The sequence below is a fragment of the Ptychodera flava genome, assembly GCF_041260155.1.
Source record: "Ptychodera flava strain L36383 chromosome 23 unlocalized genomic scaffold, AS_Pfla_20210202 Scaffold_23__1_contigs__length_28996876_pilon, whole genome shotgun sequence".
Lineage (NCBI taxonomy): Eukaryota > Metazoa > Hemichordata > Enteropneusta > Ptychoderidae > Ptychodera > Ptychodera flava.
This window is the reverse complement of record NW_027248277.1, coordinates 2055777-2081941: the sequence shown is the minus strand read 5'-3', so window position 1 is coordinate 2081941 and position 26165 is coordinate 2055777. Positions and strand designations below refer to the sequence as shown.

Below are 26165 nucleotides of genomic sequence, written 5' to 3'. Positions count from 1 at the left end.
TTAAGCCTCTCACGGCTACCAAAATTTCTCTGAACGACAGCATACATCAGTTAACGGTGAAACTACCAAATATTACAGCACAGTAAAACGACAATTGTGAAAACAGTGCAGTGTTTATACAGTCCCACCGCAACCACCAATGTAACCTGATATATGTGGCTTCCTCTTCACCTGTCAAGCTACTTAGCTTCAATTTGATCACTACCAAAATACAAACCAAGAACAATATTCATACAGTCCGCCATCAATTAAAAGAACTTGGACGTTTTCTGCAGACTAAATAAAATTTTTGTATAACAGTTCAATTTCCTGTTTGTACATTCATGATTACTTCATGCTGTGACTGCACAGATTCCTGTAAAAGCCAAACCATGTCTGGGGAAAAAAAGTTTGACATTTCTATTGCAATCAGACAATGAACATCATTCAGTCTTGAAAAGGAATAAAAATAAAGTTTGATTTGAGGAATTACAGCATTGTCCAGAACACAGCGCTCTGCTGCATTCTGTTCATTTAAAAATTCCACACAATTCAAACTCCTGGATGAACACAAAATAGGACGCCTGATTTATTCAATCATGGTGAAACGAGGGTTTTAACGACAATAAGACTACAACAGAGACTGTGTAAGATTTTTATGGCAATGATTCACATAATAACTACCCTTTGTTACATACATGGTCTATAATTTCCCCAAAACCTAACAAGTGTAAAAGAAACTTTGATTTGGGATCACATTGAAACCAGTAATCACAATTATCCACACTTTCTGTCGAAAATTTTCTCTGAGATCCAAATTTGCAATCGCAATCACAAAAGTCAGAATCAAAAAATGACTCAGCTACATCATGTGTCATTTCCATTTCGCAGTTGCACACTCTACCGTATATCATGTACAATATGAGATTTCCTCTTTGTTTGCTGCACATCACGAAAATGACTTGATGGTAGAAATCTTCACAAGAGAGCATTAGACCAAGGTAGCAGATTAGTAAAAACATTTTTATATGGTACACCATTTCACTACTTACAGAATACTCATAAAATGCAAACATACCGGTACACTGGAAAACAATTTTTTATTTTGACATCAAAATGATTGGTATCTCAATTTTCAGAATATTTTCAATCAATTTTGTCAATATAACTTGTAAACTTTTTTCTTGAAAATTTTCTGTGTCAGTGGCATTTCTATGAATCTGTAATTACAGTAATCAAACTATTTTCATGTAATAAACATAATACAACTTGTATTACAGCTTTGAAAATAAGAATGGAAATACAGATAATTTTCTTAAATAATGTGATAGCGGTAGTAGCAAATAAAATTCATCTCTGTAATTTCTAAACTAAAATTTTACTAAAATGATCATCCTTTGATCAAACATTTAAAATATATATAATAAAATACAGAAAGCTACACTCAACTTTGTTTCCATTACAAGTAAAGTTCTCATTTCAATTGCATTGAGTTTTTACATTGAAATTGTAAGAACTGCTGGCTTCATTTATTCTCAAGTCACAGAAATTTGACATTTTACCAACATATCTGTTTCTTAATCCCAGGTACACAATAATTATCATCAGTTAGCAAGCTATCTCAATGTCCTATGACTCAGCAGACAAGCCTGAAGCATACACACAGCTAGCAATATCTGTAAAATTGAGTAAAATCATAACAGACTGGTGTAATTTATCATCGACTCCTGAAAATTGTCATCTCATATTTCCTGTCGAATCCATTACTATTGACAAGTGTCTGGTGCGGCACCCTTTATGATGTAATGGAGACAGCCAAACTGGTGTATTTCTATGTTAATCCTAGAATTTCAAATATTTATTTCAGCGTTGTAAGAAAACTGTTTTGGACCGGTGAAATTACTTTTCTTTGTGCCTTGTATAGCATAGTGTAGCGTATCTTTGTGTAATAGAATTTATTGTATATACAATGAATTTAACAACTAATTATCAACTATAATACCTGTTATATTAACCCTTAGAGTGCTGTAATTGTTCCCACCAAAATTTAACACTTTTACCAATTTTTATGAATTTTTCTGTGATTTTTTTATGATTTTGGAATAAACAAACATCACATTTCATTGGTTACAGTTTGATATCAAAATTTTGACAAAAATCTGAAAAAAATTAACTGGAGTATATTTTCTAAAGGTGACAAAAAATTGACTTTGGCGCTCAAAGGGTTAAGGTTATTCCTCATACCTAAAATTATTTTTCTGATTTATGGATTTAACCCTTTCACCCCTATTTCCTAGTACTAAGATCCACAATCCTGAAAGTGAATAATGAGGTTGAAGCAATGTTCAGAAGTGAAAGGGTTAACACCAATAAACCACTGACAGGTTTATGAAAAATTGCTTGGTGTTGAAATCAAGGTATACAAGTGTATACACCGGGCTTTTCTTTCTACCCACCCCTACAGACAAGTGGTATCTGCCAGTCCAGGCGTAGCTACTACTTGCCCTAATTCTGAACTTGGCTGAGGTATAGCTTTACCAACACAATGTGGTGGGTATCATTGACAGTACAACGTTACAGTTTATATTACAATCCCCAATGGAATACAAAAGACTAACTTCTTTCTAATGGACAGGGATAGATTGACAATGAAGACATCAAAACCTATTCTACACTAAAGGATGTTGAATTTTTTCAATCTATGCCAGGAAAGGGAGAGGGGTTCATGGAGGGGAGGGGTTCATGGAGGGGAGGGGTTCATGGAGGGGGTCTTTTCCTCTTGTGAATGAGGGAGGTATTGATGGAGAAATTTAGAATTATGCTGCTATGACAACCAGTATCGTTGTACAGCTCAACCCTTTGAGCGCTGTAATTTTCGCTCGCCAAAATTTTAGTGCAAAATTTTACCAATTTTTATGAATTTTTCTGTTATTTTTGGATATTTTTGAACCAAACGGATATGACATTTCATTGCCTACAGTTTTTTCTCAAAATTTTGGCAAAAATCTGAGAAAAATTGACTGGAGTTTATTTTATAGAGGGGACAAAAATAGGCTTTGGCACTCAAAGGGTTAATTACAATAAACCATATACTGCTTGTACTGGTATAACATAATTTTAATTTTGAAATATGAGTCCAGTATTACAAATTTTGTTATTCAACTTATTATTGTAATTCTAAAAAAAATTTGACCGTAGTAGAGTAACGGTATTAACAAAATGGAAAACTACTAATCTACTATCAAGATGAAACTGAAAAATTTTGATCAGCTATTCACAAAGTCCAATGGTGAAATTGTGCTAAGAAAAGATGCATGTTAATATAGCAGAAATTTTTTTTTGCGAAATCGAAATTTCCATTTTTATACATTTCAGGACCATGAATACATAACCATTCACATTATTATATGAATAAAACAGGAAAGTGAGATCATTCACAGCACTTTCAACCCTCTCAGCATTCAAGTTTGGTTCATCCCAATTATTTTCAATTGGATGGGTGGTCCTATATACTGGGATATGGGGGTGGAAGAGGTTAATCAACAATGCTCACTGCCAATATTTGATTTTGAAGGCCTCAGTTGTATAGAGTGAATGGGTTAACACAATGCAAGGCAATGGTCAGAGGGTTTTATCTGCATGTTTGTGAAAGGCCTGATTTCTATTAATATTTGTCATGGGAAAGAAATTCCGAAACTGTGTGTAGATTGATTAAATAGTTCAAATCTTTTTTTTTGCAATTTGTTTTTACTTCTTCAATTATCCCAAATTGCTGCTGAAGCTTTGGTAACTGGAAACAAAACTTTTATTGATGAAATCCATGTTTGCATATTCTAATATGGAGTAGATCTTCCTTTGAAAGTATGAAGTAGCTGAATATTGCACCAAATTCACTTGATGTTTTCAAAACTGATGTTCAATATTTTTCTTGATATCAACTTAATACTCAGAAATGGAATAAAATAAATATTTGATGATTTCATAATGTCAAATCTCTGTTGTTATAATTGATGACCTTTCTGAGACATTTAAATTTTATGTTTCAATTTGTCAGATCGACCACTGACTCCAGTTCAACACTGAGGGTACACAGTTGCAGTAACAATGACATACACATGGATACTATGATTAGATCAAACTATGTCTGATGTTTACAATATGGCATTCTTGTCTTGATATTCTATCTCTCCGATGGGCTGACTGTCTCTCTAGTTTGCTGACTCTCTGTACACATCCATTTCAAAATGGAATGGTTCAATAGTGTGTGTCTGTCAACACAACTTCCATGCTGCCATCAATATGTTTTTGAACACAGGTCGGTTTTCAGGCCTGGGCACTCACAGTCAAAGGCTTCTTTAGGGTTCTTTACATAAATTTACTATCTTTTGTCATAATTTTAACTTTTGATAATATTTTCACTACTTTTGTTCTCAAGTAACATCCTAATACAGTGCACAGTATACCTGATATTATTGACCGATGAATTCAAGTACCGTGCACAGTATAGCCAATGTTATTATTGACCGATGAATTCAAGCCCAGAATAAATTTGCATTGTCAACAATAACACAAGACATTATCACAATATCAGCTGAACATTGCCTGTATCCAAAGAAAGCTGCAGTTACTGGTTCTTTAATCCTAGAAGTAATTGGTCATGAAGCAGACTGACAAGTATGGCTGGTTAAAATCTGTGTCAAGTAGTGTCCATGATGTGAAGTGTAACAGATGGTTGTTGAGTAGCCTGCCTGTCGCCATGGAAACAGACAGATGGGTGTTAAGTGGCCCGCTAATTGTACTGAAAACAAATATCAACATGGTGACAATCACCATGGATACAGATAACCATTAATGCTTTGTAGATCAATATGGACAAATCAAATACAATTAACACTACAGGTACAAAATACACTATTTCTCCTTGTTCAAGATTATTGCCACAAAACTTTCAATTGACAGTTCAACCTCAAACTCAATAAGTGCATGGACACCGTAAAAGTTAATCATCTGAGAAATATTGAACTTCTTTCTATTTATGTTCAAAAGTATAAATCAAACTTTGTAAACACCATCAATAGATATACAATATTATTTTAACAACAAGGGCTTTTTGGTGCTATCATTTAAACTAGCAGTATTTAGGGAAACTAAATCTTCACCATAATCGGAATTTGATTCCAAATAATTGACAAACTATAGAAATTGTCACATGTTATACAACAGTCAAAGATTTTATAATAAGAAGCCATTCTGTTTAAATATTCTTCATTCAATAACAATTTGAAGAGTTGCCCCTAGTCCACAAATTATAGTTCAAAATTATTTTCTTCAATTTTTAGATCATGAATCAAGTAAACCATACACAAATCAGCTACTTAATTATTAGAAATTAAAATTGTTAATTTGACTTTTGTCAAATATCTTGACAGTTACTGTGAGAGCTCTATCCACTCACAACAAAGGAAAACCTTTTTCTCAAATATTTGCAACAAACCGTAAACCGTAAGCTGTGGCAGGTGTATGGGTACTATTGATGTTTAAAGATCATCATAAAGCATAGATTGTTAGAAATTATTTGCTATTTCTTCTAATGTAAATATATTCAAGTAATAAACAGGCTGAAATTGAAATAGGTTCAGTAGACACTGTACACACATTATAATGTAGTTGCATTCTTAATGTCACAAAGCAATGTCAATTATTCAGACAATGATAAAAGTAATTTACAACCATATTGACCTTTTAAAGAGATCAAGTTTGATGACTTCTGTGTCGTTTATCTTTGTTGTAACCAGCCTGTCAACTGACAAGTGACAGGTTTTTAACTATCTTTACTGTCAGACTACAACAGTTAGATCCTGTCATTATAATGAAATGTTTGGAATACTTCACTCAGAGAGTAGGTGTGTGAACTGGTTACTGCACATCTACAAAACCACTATTTTATGTGTTTAGAAAAATAGTGACATACCAGTATATTATTTGTTACATGTCTAAGGCATGTGTACCAATTGGATATCTTACGTCAGGAACTACCATTCTATTTGATACAGTAGGAATCTAGGATGGAGCCAGAGCATAAATTGGACTTTCTACTAGTCTGGTTGCAAGTGAATATACACCGGAAAATTGCTACAATTTTAGATATTTTCATATCATTCCATAGAATAAATACTTTTATTATACAAAGTACTAGACGTGCCATGGACTGTGTGAAACATCCCTGTATTTTTGCTTGGGTATCATATTGTTTACAAATGCATTCAACTCCAGACTAAAATTCAACTGTCAACAATAACATTGGACTTGACACAAACCAGTACATACAAAGGCTGTTGTGAATTATAGACATTTGAACGCTGACACTGTGTTCATTCAAATATGATGCACAGCTAACTAGAGATTCTCTTGGACTGAAAAAATGTTTTATATAATATAACATTGATGCCTGGATCAAAATATCAAGAATTTCAAAATGAACTCAAAAGTGAGATCAGAAATACATAGGGGTTACACTGATATGCAAATGATTCTGCCATCATCGGTACAAAGTACCATACTTGCATCCAATGCTATAGGATAACCTTGAGACAGAGATCTGTGTCCTATAGGATTAGCATTGGATTGCTACAGGACATATGGGCTCATGCATGTGATTAGTTTTTAAACCATGACCGAAGCTCAGTAATTGTCTACAGGAATCCCATTCCTGTATGGATTTGAACTCATTAGGATATTTTGGTAAGGGACATTAAGTCCTATTTCTTTTCTTCTAGTTTCCATACATTGGTCAAGTACTGATATTTTGCTGAGAAAAAGTGATAAGATGTAAACATTACAGTAACCATATGTACTGTACATAAAGAAACTCTTTGCTCAGTCACATGGTATACCATACAGACAGACAGACAGACACACACACACACACAGGCAGACACACGTACTCTACATGTGTGGTACACCCTATAACACAAATACAGACACTCAGCAAGTCAAGTTATCCCAAACAATGGATCTTAATCTGTCCGTCTGTTTCTCTTTGTACAGGTCCAGCTTGACCATTGAAAACAACAGCATTGGACCAAACCACGGCAATCCATTGATGTGGAAGACTTTAATTTCACTGAGAAAAGGCTAACCACAATGTCAAAAAGTCTGCGGTATTTTACTGCAGGCTGAATAACTCTCACGTAACTCTATAACTATTACGTGACATTTCTAATTGAATACTTGCAGGTCTGTAGCCAGACTTGTTGTGTGTACACTGTCACCTGACTGTGGTTGTTGTGTGTGTACACTGTGCAGTAACTACTACATAACACAGATCCTAAACTTTGTGATTATTCTCAATGAAAATGTGAAATGCAAACCTGAGAGAATTTACATCATCCACATCTCCTCTATCTGTAACTTTATTCTGCACTTAAGTATCATGTCTTCACCCAGTGAACTTAGGTCAAATCCAAACAAGAAATTATAACATTGTAATTCAGTACACTTACCCTGGCCCCTAAAATCAAGCTTATATATTAATAACAATAACTTGAAAAACTGTAGGGTTGTATTGTAATTTGTTCTGTAAAATGTTTACCTTTTCAAAGAGTATGGCATATGCCTACTCACTATAAACTAGTCTCCCACCAGACTTTGTTTTAATTTCAGTGTTTTCTGCGAGCAGTTGGATCATGTAAACTGAACAATTCAGACAACTGGTTTGAAATCAAAGAGGACCATGGGAAATGCTGTACCCTGGGGTCAAGGGTCATTGACACCAGATGTAATTAAAGTTGCTGAAAAGTTATTTTTGAATTTTAAAATCTCTGGTTCATTCACTGAGATAACTATTACCTATATTTAGACTAGCTGTTTCCATTTCTTGCCACCATATCTGGGTCAGCATACTGAATGGAAATGCTGGACTTGTATTCTGTTCTGTGGATAATGGCATACATGTACATATCATCAAATCACTTTTCTGAAAATCCAGTGTATTTGAGTTGCCTTAGTATCCTGAGAGTGGGGTGGAAATAAATTTGTGACCAAAATAGTGTCCTGCACATTCTGTAATTCAAGAATATGTCAAAGAGACCTTTCACAATGATGCAGGCACACGTTGTAAAACAGAAGCCCTACAATTGGACCTGCTAATTATAACTAGCATTGAGACAGGACTGCAATTGACATGTCCAATAAAGGATTTATTTTGACTGTACAGGAACTCCATCGTCACAGAGACTGGTGGCAAAGCTACTACAATTAGTACAATGCATACATGTAGATTGTAGTAGCATGCATAGAAAATAGAGTGTACATTCAGTAACATGGTAGTTTCATATGATTATGATTTTGTTCTGTAACATCCACATTATATGAATATTACATTGATATCAATAATACATTTCCTCACTTTTAAATGGCATTTCTTGTTGACTATGACAGAACTCATACAGGTATATGCTGTATTTCATCACTTATTTCAAATGTAGATTGACAGCTGCAGATGACTCACTTAATTGATTATTTTTGGAAAGGAATTTTTTAATTAATGATGAAGATAGTTTGTCTGCATACTGGAATCAACTACACTGGAGCAAATAAATCACAAATGCTGATCAACAGACACTGATTACTGCAATGTACCCAGACGAGACTGTAGACACTGGTATTTTGATTGACCTGAGTCCTTGGGTGATAGGTGGTAGTCATGACAAGAAGGACCTACTTGCAGCCATTAATTAGGAAATCTTGTACACACAATAATATTTACCTAGAGATAACCACCACTGTTAGGTAAATAGTACAACAGTGGCACTGCCACTATTTCAACACTCTGTGTACATACCGGTATGTACAGTCTCACTGTTTAGAACACCCTACTTTGTTAGAGTTGTTAGAATTTATTTTCTGTTGGGTTAACTCCTTGATCAAATCTTTCAGGAAAAGTCAGGATCAAACAATGACACAGCATTTTTCTCTCTTTTTGTTAGATTGTACTTGTAGTATCATCTACTTCATTTTCCACTGACCACATTATTAAAGTCGGAAAGACATTGCTGCTAATGTTATTATTGTACATTTTTCTCAACTTTGTTGATGACCATGCTGAAAATCATATTCCCTGGAAATACAAATCTCATGTGTATTAGGATTGACAGCCAAATGTGTTGCTACTTGAGAACTGTTTTACTTGAGAACTGTGATGCCTAACTTGAGAACTGTTTTACTTGAGAACTGTGATGCCTAACTTGAGAACTGTGGTGTCTAACTTGATTTGTTATGTCTCGAGAACTGCAGAGTCTATTAGACAATGTGAGAATTGTTGTGGCCAACTTGAGAACTGCAATGTCTAACTTGAGAATTGTCTAAATTTAGAATTTTGTTGTCTAATAATATACAGGATCTGTCATATCTGCGAAATATCACAATTTGCGGTATTAAAACTGACTTGAATTATTTGTGATACACGATTGGGGCGGCGGGAGGTTTGATTCACAGTTTCAGTATAAAGCAGTACAAAGTGACAAGCAAGTCACAAACCACGCTGAAAAAATCCATAATTTTCAGCAACTCTGTCCAATATTACATCTCTGCCAATTCAATACAATGTGCCTTCATTCTAAACACTGCTGATGTTTCAATATCTGGTTTCAAAGCTTGCCATTCAAGGCAAAGAGTTCCAGGATTCCAAGACTGAATGGACACCAGTATATACAACAAGAGACAAAGATTGACAAGTAGATGGGATCCATGGTGGTAGACTTACAAATAAAGTAGACATACAAATACCATGAAACACAAAAATGTGTGTAGCCCGGTAGCATCTCTCTGAAATCCCTGCAATGCTGTAAAGGAGTTCCCACAGCCATTCAAACACTACCATTTGAATTCCTTTGCCATTTTACAAGTAAGATAAAACCACGGTTGTTAAGTTTATGACACTCAATAAACTTCATGGCTCCTTAATTAAAGGAACATAAAAGTAAATGGAATATTGTCAGTGAGGATTTGGTGGTTGAGTTTTATTACTGTCCTACACTATTACCAATCAGATGTGCACTTGAAATGAAGGTCATTACATGCATACCACAAGACAGGTAGTCGTCACCGTGTGACTTGGTTGTATAGAGTTGGTGAAGAAATTCAACTGGGTTTACCTCTGTACTACAGAGATAATGATACAATCCTGCTATCTTCATTGGCTAATCTGGACTGGTACATTGGGAAAATGGGGGTTATCTGACTCTCTACATGAGTACTGACTCATCACTCGCTTGAATTGTAATTTGTATCTTTCAACAGTCAGAGTTACTTGCATGTTTTTCAATCTACCATCAATTGTTTGTTTCTTGAAAGACCACGACTGGTTTGGAAGCAACCAGCTTGTGTTACTGCAGTTTGTGACTTCAATATTGAGTTCTGCTAATACAATTTTGAGGAAAATTTACTTCAAAATTAAATTTTCAATATCATTGAAATGGAAACATTATAATTGAAGCATTTTTATCATCAATGATTAAATCCAAAGGAACCGTTAAATTGCCAAATTGTGGCCAAAACAAAAATATCTTATCAAAATCACTCAGTGCACTTGGCCAAGAAAAGTTAAGGTAATATACGCCTCAATGTGAAAGACTAAAACCTCTGATCAAACTTTCCTTTATGAAACTTGCAACCAATCCCTTACCAAATCAGGAGTAAAAGTCAGAAGTTACTGTGCAAATTTTGGTACGAGAGAAACAAGTTACCTAACTTTTACCAATATTTGAAATTCAAAATGGCTGCCACCCCTGTGTCAACTCTATGGGGAAAAGTAAGATTTTCAATTTTCAAAAAAACTATGACGGTGAATATTTTTCTTACAGCAAGAGCTTTAAAATGAGTTCCCTGGGTGGGATCCCCACAAGTGTCAATGAGAAATGTACTGACAAAATTTGAGAGGCTGAATATCTGTCCCCAAGGCATATTCTCATCATCATATGTGCACTCGTATTGCAATACTGGACATAATTAAATTCCCTTCCAGTAACTGGTCAAGGATGACAAACTGAATACGGTGATTTCATGGCGCTATGAAAACAACAATGTAACTTATACTTGTAGTGAATACTGAAAATCTAAAGTATTAATTTCCTGGCATAACTTTGTTACAGTATATTATTGACATGAGTCTGCCAGAGTTACACCAATGGCAAGGGTTTACTCTGGGGTCACTCAGAAAGGTCAGAGAGGTTTGACACTGGGGTCACTCAGAAAGGTCAGAGTATCAGAGCAATGAAAACAAATCACGGGTCACAACTCTCACTGGATAAACAGTTACTAATCTTTACAAAACATGCCTGCAGTAGAATATCTGAGTCAATGCAAACATAGAACTGTGTTCAAATCAAAACCTGACTTCTAGTTCTACTGCAGTCAGGATTCTGTGATATGTACAGACAACTGTACAACACTATTTAGGTCCAATACGTGTGTTATCATGCTTGACTTTTATAGTACTTGTACATGTATCATTAAAGTCCAGGACTGCTGTGTTTTGATTGCAAGTATTGTATACGGGACACATACTACTATCTGCCTCTGCTATACGTACTACATAGCCTAGACCCTATATGTTGCTTTAGGCCTTCCTCTCCACTCCACTTAGGAGTAGGGACTACGTCCAAAAGCGACGAAGAGGGTCTAGGCTATGTACTACAGGGCTGTACCTGAGATATCCAGTACAGTACTATATACTACAGGGCTGTATCTGAGATATTCTCCAGGGATATTCCATGTATGCAGTGTAATATTTATAGGCCTATATCTAAGACATTCTGTACTGTACTGAAGGTCTGTATCTGAGATACTCTGTACTGTACTACATACTACAGGTCTGTATCTGACATATTGTGTACAGTGTAATATAGGCCTTATTTTGCGATATTCTGTACCAGTACAGTACTGAAGGCATATATCTGAGATATTCTGTACAGGACTACAGTATACACAACAGGGCTGTATCCGTGAGAGATATTCTATTACAACTACCGTAGTATACAGGGGTACAAGGCTGTATGAGATACTCTGAACAGCATAACTGGGCATTGTCTGAGATACACTACATTTGTATTCTGTTTCAGAACTACTGGTACCAGGTTGTATGAGGTATTTTCCATAGTACTACAATGCAGTACTGTATGAGATATTCCGCCACAGTACTAAAATGCTAAGTGTTGACTAGTCTAGCATTTAACCCTCATTTTCAACCCATACTGAAACCATGGTAACATAGTTTTGAGTTTGAAATGAGGGCTGGACATTTGACTGTAGTTTGCCAATTGATGCAAATGGAAATGAGACAAAAAAAATCTTACTGTGAACAGTAATGTACATAGGCATTGTACATACCGGTACATCAACTGCCTATTCTGCATATCACATAACAGTACTATGCAGCAGACAATGTGTTATGGCTTTACATGGATTTTATGGCTCTATGAAGTATAAAATGGCATTAAAAGAGATTTGTATTACAACATTCTAGGGCAGTAGATACACTACTGGCCATAACTGTATTGCCTGACACTGCATAGTGCCTGACAGTAACAGAGACGTCCAAGTCAATCTAAGATGTAGCCATATGTCATTAGAATGGCCTTGTGTCTAATTTACAGCTGTTTGTCCACCATTGACACCCCTACTTGAATTACACAGTGTGTTGGTATCTCCTGGCCTGACCTTGCTGTCGGAAATGAGTGTTTACGACTCAACACTCTTCAAACAAAAACACAACAAAACATAAATCAGGGTCTTCCGTAAATTTGAATTTGAAAGGCCATGTCAAATCAGCAATGGAGCTAAACAAATACTGCTTGATTTTTGTTGTTGTTCAGTTTTCAACTTGTTGTGTCTACTGCAGTGTAGTGCATGGATGTGTCCGTACATTTATCCTGGACCCAGTGCCATCATTTTCATTTATTGACAATACCGGAAATAACAATTACACCATGACCTGTCATATAGTAGATAAGGAATATACCATTACATCTTGAGGGGGGGCAGTCCGAAAGATGACATGCAGTATTTTGCAAATATTATTTTTTAAATTTTGCACAACATCAACTTTCCACACTTTTTCATTGTACAACCTTAACACAAATATATTTTTTTCCAAAAAAGCAGCATGCTTGTTGAGATATATTATTGCAATATTTTTTTTCTGTAATTTTTTTTCATCTTTGCCCATCCCCTGCCACGCCGTCTCCCTAAACTTCCATGATCTAATGATCAACTGGGCAGACAACAAAGTATCTATATGGCTTATGATAGAAAGCATTCTAGCAAGCCAGCCAGAGCAAATTTCTGCTCCACTGACCTTTGCAAAAATCTTTAACAGATAGCTAAGCTGATGTTGTAACGAGGCCTGTGGATTACGACGATGGATAGAAAGTGGGTAAGAACAGAAAAAATAGCGTCAATGACACTGTAGCTCCCATCCTGGACTATTTAGTGTTTGTTCTCTGGTCAGATATTTGAACATGTGTGAAAGGGATAAAGTGCATGAAGTGAAAATACTTAAATGAAATGTACAGTGAAATATGTTTAATGTAATTATTCAGAATATAAAATGGAAAAAATACAGAATTAGATATATCGAATACTGTGATACAACCATTAACTCAACAAGTCATTTACAATGACATAGTCCCCACTTGTAATAGGAGTATTAGTCTTGATGGGGCAGGAAATGTGGTCATTAACAGTGTTCCCTCTAAGGTTTCGAGAGGGTGCGCAACTTGAGATACGCCTGATTGCCTCACAGCTGGGTCCGTTCATGTATATGCTAATTTATTGAGGTACGTCACAACGTACAATGAACGTTGGTGGCAACTGCGCCGCCAACGGGCGCTAAACTCAAAACGCGGAAGTAAAATCTACGCTGAGATCGCACATTTCGCCCTGAGTTATTGTTTCCAAAACTAATACCGATTGAAATGACAGACTAAAGTTGTGCAAAACATGAAATTTCACTGCGAGAGCAGTCGGAGACACTGCGCAATTAGCGCGCAAATAAGCCTTAGCGGGAACACTGGTCATTAAGAAGTATCACTGGAGTGTATATGTTGAGATCTATGGGCACATAGGTCTATGTCGTTGTTCCCAATTTGAAACACATGAGGCATGTCTAAGTTATGGTTCTAAATCGGGAAAAAAGATCAGACCTCTAGCAGTATTGGCCAGCCAAGAAATACATATGCGCATTATAAATGAGGTACAAGATGTGACATCATAAGGTCTAATATCCTATCAAAATTGGAGGGTATAGAACTTGTGGTTACTGAAATATGCATATATATGTATAATCAAGGTCAAAGGTCATCGAGGTCACATGACATTTTGAAAAAAAAATTATATTGCTTATTAATCCCTATATGCCAAAAAATCAGATCTCTACCTCTATTGGCTTGCCCAGAATTAGATGTGTACATAATTAATGAGGTAAAGCGTGTGTTGTCATAAGGTCTCCCATCCTACTAAATACAAAGGACATAGCACTTGCGGTTACTTATTTATTGACATAAACATATATTTTAGGTAAAAGGTCATCGAGGTCACATGACATTTGGTCAAAAAATTTCTCTCCTATAGTTATCCCTATATACCAAAAATCAGACATCCAGCTCTATTGGCTCGTTCAGAATGATATATGCGCATAATTATTGAGGTACAGTATGTGGCGTCATAAGGTGTCCAATCATACCAAACATGAAGGGTGTAGCACTTGTGGTTACCGAGTTATGGAAAAATATGTATATTTGAGGTCAAAGGTCACCGAGGTTACGTGACATTTTGTCAAAAAAATTGTTTTGCTAAGTTATCCCTATATACCAAAAATCAGACCTCTAGCTCTATTGGCTTGCTCAAAATTAGATATGCGCATAATTAATGAGGTACAATATGTGGCGTCATAAGCTGTCCCATCATACCATACATGAAGGCTGTAGCACTTGTGGTTACTGAGTTATGGACAAATATGTATATTTGAGGTCAAAGGTCACCGAGGTCACGTGACATTTTGTCAAAAAAATTGCATTGCTAAGTTATCCCTATATACCAAAAATCAGACCTCTAGCTCTATTGGCTCGCTCAAAATTAGATATGCGCATAATTAATGAGGTACAATATGTGGCATCATAAGGTGTCCCATCATACCATACATGAAGGCTGTAGCACTTGTGGTTACTGAGTTATGGACAAATATGTATATTTGAGGTCAAAGGTCACCGAGGTCACGTGACATTTTGTCAAAAAAATTGTTTTGCTAAGTTATCCCCATATACCAAAAATCAGACCTCTAGCTCTATTGGCTCGCTCAAAATTAGATATGTGCATAATTAATGAGGTACAATATGTGGCGTCATAAGCTGTCCCATCATACCATACATGAAGGGTGTAGCACTTGTGGTTACTGAGTTATGGACAAATATGTATATTTGAGGTCAAAGGTCACCGAGGTCACGTGACATTTTGTCAAAAATTGTTTTGCTAAGTTATCCCTATATACCAAAAATCAGACCTCTAGCTCTATTGGCTCGCTCAAAATTAGATATGTGCATAATTAATGAGTACAATATGTGGCGTCATAAGCTGTCCCATCATACCATATATGAAGGGTGGTAGCACTTGTGGTTACTGAGTTATGGACAAATATGTATATTTGAGATCAAAGGTCATCAAGGTCACATGACATTTTGTCAAAATATCCGAGATATCTGCGTGAACGGATGGACTCACGGATGGACGAACAGACGGACATGACCCAATCTATAAGCTCACTGGACTTCATCCGTGGGGACTAAAAATTGTGTCACTGCATCCTTTTTGCAATATGAATACGATGAGAAACTAAATTTTTATTTTTCGTGGCCTTATACATGGGAGTCTATGGAGATCTGCCTTATACATGGGAGTCTATGGACGTGTAAACTAAAAATATGCAAATTTCACCTCGATTTGCCCAAATTTGGGAAAAGTCACTCCTATGCACTTCCATACCAAGTTTCAAATCAATCGGACTTGTGGTTTCAGAGCAGGAGATTTTTTGACCAAAAATGGGAGAAAATTACAAAAAAATTCATGAAAAATAGCAAGTCCAAGATACTGACCCAAGATGTGCACAATCATTTCATGTCAGCCCAAAGTACTTACATGCTAATTTTTCATGTAATCTGCTCAGTGGTTATTGAGTTTTTTCAATTTTGACTGTTTTTTACATTTTTTCACTTAATTTGCATATTTTTGGCAATGACAACTTCATTTGAACAAAATCTCATCTACAGCCCATCATCCATATACACACCAAATATCAAGATGAAATGTACAGCGGTTTTGGAGTTTTTGATGTTGACGGACAGACATACAGACATACAGACATACAGACATACAGACACACAGACATACAGACATACAGACATACATACATACAGACATTTCCCTAGCCTATAAGAATAGCTTCCATTGCCATATATACATATGGCTATGGGAGCTAAAAAAAAAATAAAATTGTGCAATGCCTCATCTCAATACTTGTATCAGGTTGTTTTTCATACTCATGTGTTGACCAACAGATATTGTGTATACTGGTATTTTGTAAGGTAGCATTAAATGTGGAGGGGAGTGTGTGTACCGGTAGGTTTATACCGGTACATTGTAACATGAACCTTGGGACAGGTAACGATATCTCACGCAAAGGTAATTTTTGTTTTTGTTTGCACTAGATGGTGGCAAGCATTCCACACAAAGGATCACAATCCAAACTTGAAGCCTGCTTCAGCACTTATCAGTTAGTGCTAGGATCAGTGAGAAAGACTGACATTACAGTATCAGTGAGAAAGACTGCCATTACAGTATCAGTGAGAAAGACTGACATTACGTATCAGTGAGAAAGACTGACATTACAGTATCAGTGAGAAAGACTGACATTACAGTATCAGTGAGAAAGACTGACATTACAGTATCGGTGAGAAAGACTGACATTACAGTATCAGTGAGAAAGACTGACATTACAGTATCGGTGAGAAAGACTGACATTACAGTATCGATGAGAAAGACTGACATTACAGTATCGGTGAAATATGTAAATAAATATTTCAACATGGCAGAAGAATGTATTAAAGCAGAGCATCTGTAAAACAAATTAATAACACTTGTGTGGTCACATATTCTGCATATTGAGATTTTACCGTCACGGAACATAAAATCTTTTCATCTATTACCGGCACTGTTATTTTTGTTGATTAATTAACTCAAAATCATATATCAATATCATATATCATGACTGGTATATTTTTCAATGCATGCCTTGTATTGCGTAAATAATCTGGGTGGAAGGGTTGTTTATAAAAATAAAGCTGCATGTTCATTGTGAATGGCAGCTACAGTACTGTCCCATTCACCAATCTGTGTTTGCAGCTGCTGCAACTTCCCTACCAAAACTGTTCTGAAGGCAGTACAGTCATGGCCCAGTGCCAAAAGGGTACTTCAATATCTGAATAATGATGAATGAAGATAAAATCAACAACTCGTCTTCCATTTTGAATTATATACACCTCCATTTGTTGATACAAAGTGGTCAATTCCAGTGAATATGAGGTCATGTGATCAATTTTAAAGTACATGTATGTCATGGAAGTTCAAATGAGGACAAATGGTCTGGTTAAGTTAAATTGCAGTACTTGGGATAAAGACAATCCGGCATTTAATAGCTTGTATCCTGGCGACTGGTGTTACTATGGTAACTGTTGCTAAGTAAAAGCAAGACACTATGAAGTTACTTAGACAACTCTACAAGCAATGTCATGGTCTGATAAATCTCTCTTTGGTCCTAAGGATGAGTGACTGACTAAACACCAAGATGGGGGGGGGGGGATTTCGCAGACATGCTTATCAACACAATAGTCTCAATGATTTTTCAAGAAAATTTTCACAAAAATCTTACAACTCATCCAGAACTCATCCACGAAAAATGTCAATTCTACTTTGCCAACACCTGTTCTGCCTCTTCTCAAATCTGACATCCAATCAGATTTCTTACATGCACAAGAGTGAAAGTACAGAAAAAAAAATATTGATGTTTTAAGATTCACAACTAACCCAAAGAAATGTGGAAAAGGTTCTAAGCTTCTAAAAAAAGGTACAAGGGGAGTTCATATGCATTAAATGGCTTGTACAATAAAATGTACTCAGTGACTTTCAGGTGTAAACTATCACTTAGTTAAAATGACTGCAAAAACCCCAAAAAACTTGTTCCTTAACTGGTTACATGTACTCCAAACTTTCTTCACTACATTACATCCTTTGTGAGTATCTCAATTAGCTTACTTGATCTCAGTGACAAATTTCCTGACTTGTTTTTTGAAACCACTGGAGCCTCCTGCTGGCTCATGGCCGTGAGGTAAACGACCAAACTGAGAATTGCATTGTGGGAAACAGTAACTTTACATACATCATTATCAACTATAAACTTTCTGTCGTTTACACAAATAATTGCTTTAAATTATCTACTTATTTAGAATTACTGTTATTATTATTAGTTTCATTCTTGAATTTCTTATTCAGTTCTTAGTGATGAAATTGGTATGGCTATCAATGATGAAGAAAATGACTGCCAACCAGCAAAAACAGCCGGCTGTCAGCCTCCAATTCATTGGCTGTGAAAATTATCAGTTTATAACGCTTTGAACACCTAAGTCAATTTGTGTTGCCTTTATAAACTATACCCCAGTTAATTTTTTTCAGATCTTTGCCAAAATTTTGATAAAAAATTGTAGCTGATGAAATGTGATGTCCATTAGGTTCAAAATTATCAAAAATCTTACAGAAAAATTCATAAAAATTGGTAAAATTTTGCACTAAAACTTTGGTTGGGAAAATTGCAGCACTCAAAGGATTAATGATAATCAGGGAAAAACATGCTGCTTGTAAGTGCCTATACTTGTCATGTTTGCCACCTTGAACCAAAATTTTCTACATCAATGACTGTGGTGAATCTGCAGTGTAAAAGTTGTAAATTATTGTAAAAACTGTCATAACATTGGATATATTCCTAGATTCTCAAAATTATTTGGCTGGTTTGACTGTTGAAGTAGCACTCTGCCTTTCACCATTTTTGACAGAAAATCCTGATTAAAAAGGCATGTGTGCTGGTCAAAACAACTTGCCCCTCCCCCGTCACGTAAACAGATTGTGGGGAGAAACCTTACAAAAGCTTTGAAAGGACTCAAACAGTATACCATGTTCGGATATAGTACTATTACTATACACATTCCCGCATTTTAAACAAGTCATTTGTTGTCCTGGACTTAGAGAGAATTGTGGTTTTATCCCCCGGTGATGCTTAGCACTCAATGAAGCGAAAAATACGCTGGAATTTCGACAGGCTGGGTAGCAATTTACTATTGTTTATATCCAATTTGTTGGCGGACTTCAGACTGACATGGGGACTCAGAAAACTACAGTGTGACGTCACAAAACCGTCGCCGTCTGTCACATACGCTGTGGTCTACCCTCGTTAAATGACACGAGAAGCGATCGATTCGCATTTCTTTGTTTCGATAAGTTGGCCGATAAAGAAAAGAAACGTGTGATTTCTTTCGTGTGTGAAGACGTGAATGCGCTAGGCAGGCAATCTCAATATTGAACCATGGAGGTAACGATCAACCTACACACATGTTATTCTACAGACTCGCCCATTCTGCAAAACAGTCCATGATTCGCCATGGATCGCCTTGCACACAGACACACTCACTCAAACCATGGGCGTTGAAATCGTTTCGAAGCCAACGTTAATAATATGACTGGCTCTTCCTGCAATTATACTTCAGTACTGCGGCAAAATTATGGAATTGGTCTACGAAAAGGAGATGAGAAAATCTCCACTCGTTTGACAAATATCCAGCATGGAGTCGACCAATTCACGCCTTGAGGTTTGCGATTAACTTGAGTCATTCTCAAGTTGCTCGCTTGGCGAAAAGCATCGTCTGCCATAATTCACATAATTCTTGCACATAAAGCATTCATTTTTACAGTCCACGTGACACTAACCTGTCAATATATCCGTCTCCATCACTATCACAACTCTCAAATAGCCGTTTAAGTCGTTCTTCTTCACATGTACTCCCAGTATCACTACTTGAGCTTCCGTCGTCTTCGCTCGTCGTCGTGTGGTGATTATTTTCCATGCTACCGGGTCGCTCCCGGTGCTGAGAGCCGGCCCTCCCGACATCCATAGCTTCCCAGATTCAAGGACTACAAACCGCACAATTCGAAATCGCCATTAAGTCACTTAATTGCTCCAAAATTGACAGATTTTAGCGAGAAACCCGACACTCCTCTGCTTTGTTCTACTACTGTGTCAGACGCTCAAATAGGGTCAGAGGTCACAGACTATACCATTTGACCTCACGCGTAGGGGGGGGGGATAACATAAATCACGATTTGCCAAGGGCTCTGATTTGAGATTTCATTCACCATGTGCATTTCTGTATCAATATAATGGTTTTATATATTCTGTCCATCAATTACATAGCTAATTTTTTATATCTGACTGAAGATCATTGCAGGATGCATGAAACTTCAGAAAAAACTTTGTACTTGAAGTACTTTTGTGTTATTTTGTAACTTTGCTTTTAGCATATATATATATATATATATATATATATATATATATATATATATATATATATATATATATATATATATATACACAAAATGTATACAATGTGCCCTCCAGGTTATATATATATATATATATATATATATATATATATATATATATATATATATATCTGTCTGTCTGTATGTCTGTCTGTCTCCTATGTCTGTCTGTGTCTGTCTGTCTGTCCATGTATGTCTGTATGTTTGTCTGTCTGTGTACTGTATTAAGGGCGGGTAGCAGTAATATTTGAAGATTTTTTCACAAGTCTTTTTTTGTACTAGTATTTCAATATAAGTTCTTGTTCTGCCAGGCAAAGAAGGCAAAGAATATTGACACATCTACTGTAATGGTTTGTGAATACTGCGGCTGTATTGTTGAAATGCACGGTTATTTGCATTGCATACATGAACAATGTTAATCAATATGTTTGGCGTAAATGAATGTATTCATTTAGGAAATTGAGAATCATGTCTCAGAGTAGAAAGTGCCTCACAGAACAGATTTTCAGACTCCAAAACATGTGCATTACATTTTAAGTCTGTCACTTTTGGGGTTCATTTTGAAGTTTGACAGAGTAACTCAATAAGTTTCCATCAACTTTTATTAAAAAAATGAAAATTTGTTTACCGAAAATTAACACAAGGGTGTGGTTATTTTGAATTCAGAAAATATTGGCTAATGAGTTTCTTTGCAACCAAATTTGCACCTGTTTCCCCAGATTTCCATTCTTGATTTCAAAAGGCAATGCTTCAGACTCTCCTCATGGAAAGTTTGAGCAAACAAAAACTCAATTTCAAGTCACATACTATCAGAAAAAAGTTCAGAATCATTTTCAAAAACAGTGATGGTTCACAATCCTTTTTTAAGAAAATTTTGCAATATTTTGTGAAAAGTGGAAAGTCAGTCTCCAGGCAAACTGATATTGACTTACCAGTAAAAACCAAGCATACTAGCCTTAGCCCTTTGAGTGCTGTAATTTTTCCCATGAAAATTTTAGTGCAACATTTTACCAATTTTTATGAATTTTTCATAATTTTTGTGATAATTTTGGATCAAATGAATATCACATTTTGCTGGCTACAGTTTCTTATCAAAATTTAGCAAACATCTCAAAAAAAATTGACATGGGTACATTGTATGAAAGGTGGCAAAAATTGGCAAATCATCACAGATACGACAGTTGTCAAGCACTGCACTGGATGTTATCATAGAATCTGTTTGATGTCTGCACATAATTTTGTGAGTCGTCATAAAGCGAATACCAGCAATAGTAACTAAATTATTTTGATAAAGTAAGTTTTTTGTATCACTTCTACAACCTTTTCATATACTCTGCAAGTATGGTCTGAACTTTCTCTCCTTTTATTGAAATGGCTGACACTTGAGGGCGCTGATGGTATTTCAATGGACAGTGATGTGACTTGATGATCTTTGTAGTTGAATGACTGATTTTTTTTTTCAGACAAGTTGCATTGTAATTTTAACGCATTCACAGTTATGTAGATTTGTTTTATTTGAGACTTTGTTGAAATACATTTATATTTTTTAAAAACAAATGTGACTTGGGCATCACATTTGATTGGTAGCACCTTGAAATGATTGTAAAATAAGTTTTCCTTTGTTCACATTATATTCTCATTCACATTGTGAACAGATTCAAATACATGGGATTTCCACATAAACAAATCTTTATACTTGACCTTGGACTAGTATACCTAGTGCTGTATTATTAGTCCCAGACTTAACTATTCTGTCATGAGTATCAGTGATGGAAATATAAATTGTGTTGTCTCTATAGTACCAGCTGTAAAAAGCAATTCAATGAACACTCATTAAAATCATATCAATTTTGATATCTCTACATGTGTAATTTATTTTGCAAAATTCAGATAAGAGCTGCTACAGATTGCTTGTTTTAAACCAAACCCTGAATATATCCAATGTGCAATGTTCAATCTGACAATGCAACTTATCAAGTTATTTCAAATATCTGTGCAGTGAAAAATGGAATCCAAGAATCCATTATTTGTAATGTATTTCTGACAGCCCAAATACCACATTCATCAAAAGTATAAAATTGCCGTGAAACAAGACAGATTAACAATAAAATGTTTTACATTCCTTAAAGAATTATGAAAAAAGAATATTGTACCTTTCCTAATTATTTGTTTGAAACAAGCATTCAATAGTTTTGTGCAAAATATTTATCAAACATGCACGACAAAACTAATATCAAGTGCTTAGTGAAAGATTTGTCAAGTACAACTATTTACTCAGAATAATATGAGTTGCTGATCTAATAATAGTTAACACTACTTGGTTCTCCCTTGCCATTGACAACAAATTTGTGTCAGTTTTACAAAGAGAACAAAAAAACAGAAAATATAAGACAAATACTGCATCTTTACCCTTATAATATTATTATAGACTTTACTTTGGACTCATTGTCCATATAAAAGTGAAAAACAAAAATCTGGTGGAAGCTTATTCCACAACTTTATCATTTTAGAGTTAAAATATAATAATGAGTAATACATACTGTCAGGTCTACCTCATGCCCTGTTGGTCAGTAAAATGTATACTGAGCCAAAATCTTAGTGTTTTTACATTCTTGGTATGGTATATTACAGCAAATACTCCAGTGTTTGTTAAAAATGCAACACATGGGACACATTAGGCCTACATCATTGTAACCAATTTTACCTTATGGTGGCAGTATAAGGGTTAAGGAAAACATTCACGGATTTGAGAATTAGTTCGATTCCTAACGGATCAACTTCAGCAAATAAAAGTGCTCACAAAATGTATGAAATGTGAAGATTTTTGTGATATATTTTATGAGTCTTCTCCGACTTCTTCAGAAGTTGAAAATGCATTTTATCGTACAATTAAGGTTGTATGTGACTCTGGCACACATACATGTATATGGACTCTCAAGTTTTTACAATATTCTTTTTACCTACTACTTGTAGGGGCTTATAGGGTAGATAAAGTTTTCATCAGCTTATTTTTGTGAAAATTAGGAATTTTATTTTACCCCATAGAGATAACATAGGGATGGCGGCAATTTTGAATTTCAAATATCGGTAAATATTAGGTAATTTCACCAGAAAAGGGACGCTGTATTTGGCAGTAGTGAACTCATGACAGACATAAGTCTATCTGAAAGTTCAACTGACCTCAGTTGTGACCCGACAACTTCCAAAATGGCAAAAACTAAAGATAAACTTATGTCTGCCATCAAAAATTCAGGCAGATGAGGTTTTAACAAGTGACAAAGACACAAGCTATATCCTTTCTACCGATTCTGGCAAAAACAATTTTTAAATTTTTTTGGGTTCACAACTGAGGTCATGAAAAGTTGTGGCCAATCAGAGGGAAACATTTTTAAGTCAGTGGCCATTTTGAAAAAGTGTTTGAATGGGTGGAAGTGTAGCGCCACCATCAAGCAGAGAGGCTGGGTCATCAAGAATAGGTTATTTGGTGTATGTCACATTGAATAGGATGTACTTCTCACTCTCTTCAAAGCACTTTACATCACCTCAGTAGTTCTTTACCAGTTCCATGATGCACAAATGCTGGGGTATACGCATAGAACTTTTTAGCCGTAGGGTACACGCAGGGTATGTTACTCATAGAACTCTATGGCAGATTACACCCTGACTACCGGTATATCAATCGCGCTGATGGTTAGATTATACACGGTGCATTATTTGGCATTGCAAATTTGTATCATTATTTTATAACAATCCATTGCACGACACAAATCAGTATGTTTTGTTGTTTTGAGTGTGTTTGATATGGCCACTACAATGCATTATGGGATAACCGGGAAAAGGTCTATTGGCTCTATAATCAGAAAGCAATACATTTTTCTTTCTCACTTTTGACTCTGTTTCTAGTTTCTACTTCGTCTGCTTTAATGTGAATGATTTAACATGAATATAAACAAGACTTATGATGGTATGCACCTCAAAAGTGGAATACTTCAACTTTTCCTCAGCTTTCCTCCAGGAATCTTTCAACCATTCTCTTCCAAAATCAAGAATAAAAATCAGGGGTCAGCATGCAAATTTTGGTACTAGAGAAACTATCTGACAAGTAGTTTGAGAAACAATTTTTGACCAAAATTGACCAAAATTGGCAAAGATTGCCCCCAAAATACAAAATTACAGATTTCATCAGAATTTGAATACATTACTTTTGATCATCCTAATGAACCTGTGTAAAGGTATCAGATGAGTACTTATTGGAGAAAAAAAATTTAGACCAAAAATTGGGAAAATTGCCCCTAAATACAAATACAAAGATTTCACTTCAATTTATAAAAATACCGCAATTATACGGTGTCGCTCAACTTTGATCTGAATTGGTACATACCGAAGATCAACAAGAAGTGTTATTTCTATCTGTTCAGTGCAGGAAAATTATACGTTGATGTTATGACAATTTCTGCACAGTACAACCAGAAAAACAACAAGAAATATTTAAACCAGAAATTAAGAATGACAAAAGTAAATAAGGTCTGAAACTTTAGATACTGAAGGTCAACTTTAGCAACATGCATAGCAGAGAATCTTTCTACCATGGATGTACAAAAATAGACATCCATATGGTTTCAGCAGATCTGTTAATATGTCACAGTTCATAAACAATGACAGGAAATGAACAATTAGCTGTTTCAGTTACTGCTACCACTCCCAAACATAATAGGTACCCTGCATACAAATAGGTAACGGTCAAAATCCTCTTATTCAGATATGTGGGCTGATTCAGTTCACTGCCACCACTCCTGCACACTTGCAGTATTTCCCTTTTTCTCACCTCATTTGCACATTTTTGACACTGATGTGTTCACTTGAACAAATTCACATCTCAACCCCTACATCTACCTGTACACCAAATACTGAGACGGTTACTAAGCTTTGGCGGTATGGGAGCCTTTGTGTGTGACGGACATACATCCGCACATACCCACAAATATACAGACATACAGACGCCACTCAGACTCATCATACAAGCTCTTTTTGGTATTTATATATAAAACAAATATGAGCTAAAAACTTGACTGAGGTTATCCGAAGAACATGGATACCAACTTTCCGACAAGTCATTTAAGAGAACGAGTGATTTTGACTAAAAACTGAAAAAATAACCCTAAAAATACAAACATGCAAATTTCACTCAAATCTGTAGACATCTCATTCAGAATACCTATAGGAACCTGCACATCAAGTTTCAACCTCATCTGACCAACGCTTGCAGAGTTCTAGCAATTTCCATACTTTTTCCTTTTTTCCCCTCATTTGTGTATTTTGACACTGACATGTTCTTTTGAACAACTTCACATCTCCACCCCTGGGTGCACCTGAACACCAAATACTAAGACAGTAGGTGCTGTGGTTAGGGAGTTTTTGCAGTGGATGGACACACTTATTTACATACCTACATACATACATACCAACATTGACCTACATACACACAGGCAATC

General features: G+C 35.7%; 1 protein-coding gene across 2 annotated transcripts in view; it reads right to left on the bottom strand.

The window, feature by feature from the left end:
• Positions 1 to 20399, bottom strand: part of LOC139123449 (colorectal mutant cancer protein-like) — a 182765-nt gene extending 162366 nt beyond the window's left edge. The window contains exon 1 of one of the 2 annotated variants that reach the window (XM_070689582.1): positions 20062 to 20399. In XM_070689582.1, coding sequence (XP_070545683.1) covers positions 20062 to 20246 — 185 coding nt within the window. In that variant the 5' untranslated portion in view covers positions 20247 to 20399. The remainder of the gene's footprint in view (positions 1 to 20061) is intronic. The other variant, XM_070689581.1, reaches the window with a different exon arrangement.
• Positions 20400 to 26165: the final 5766 nt, after the last annotated feature.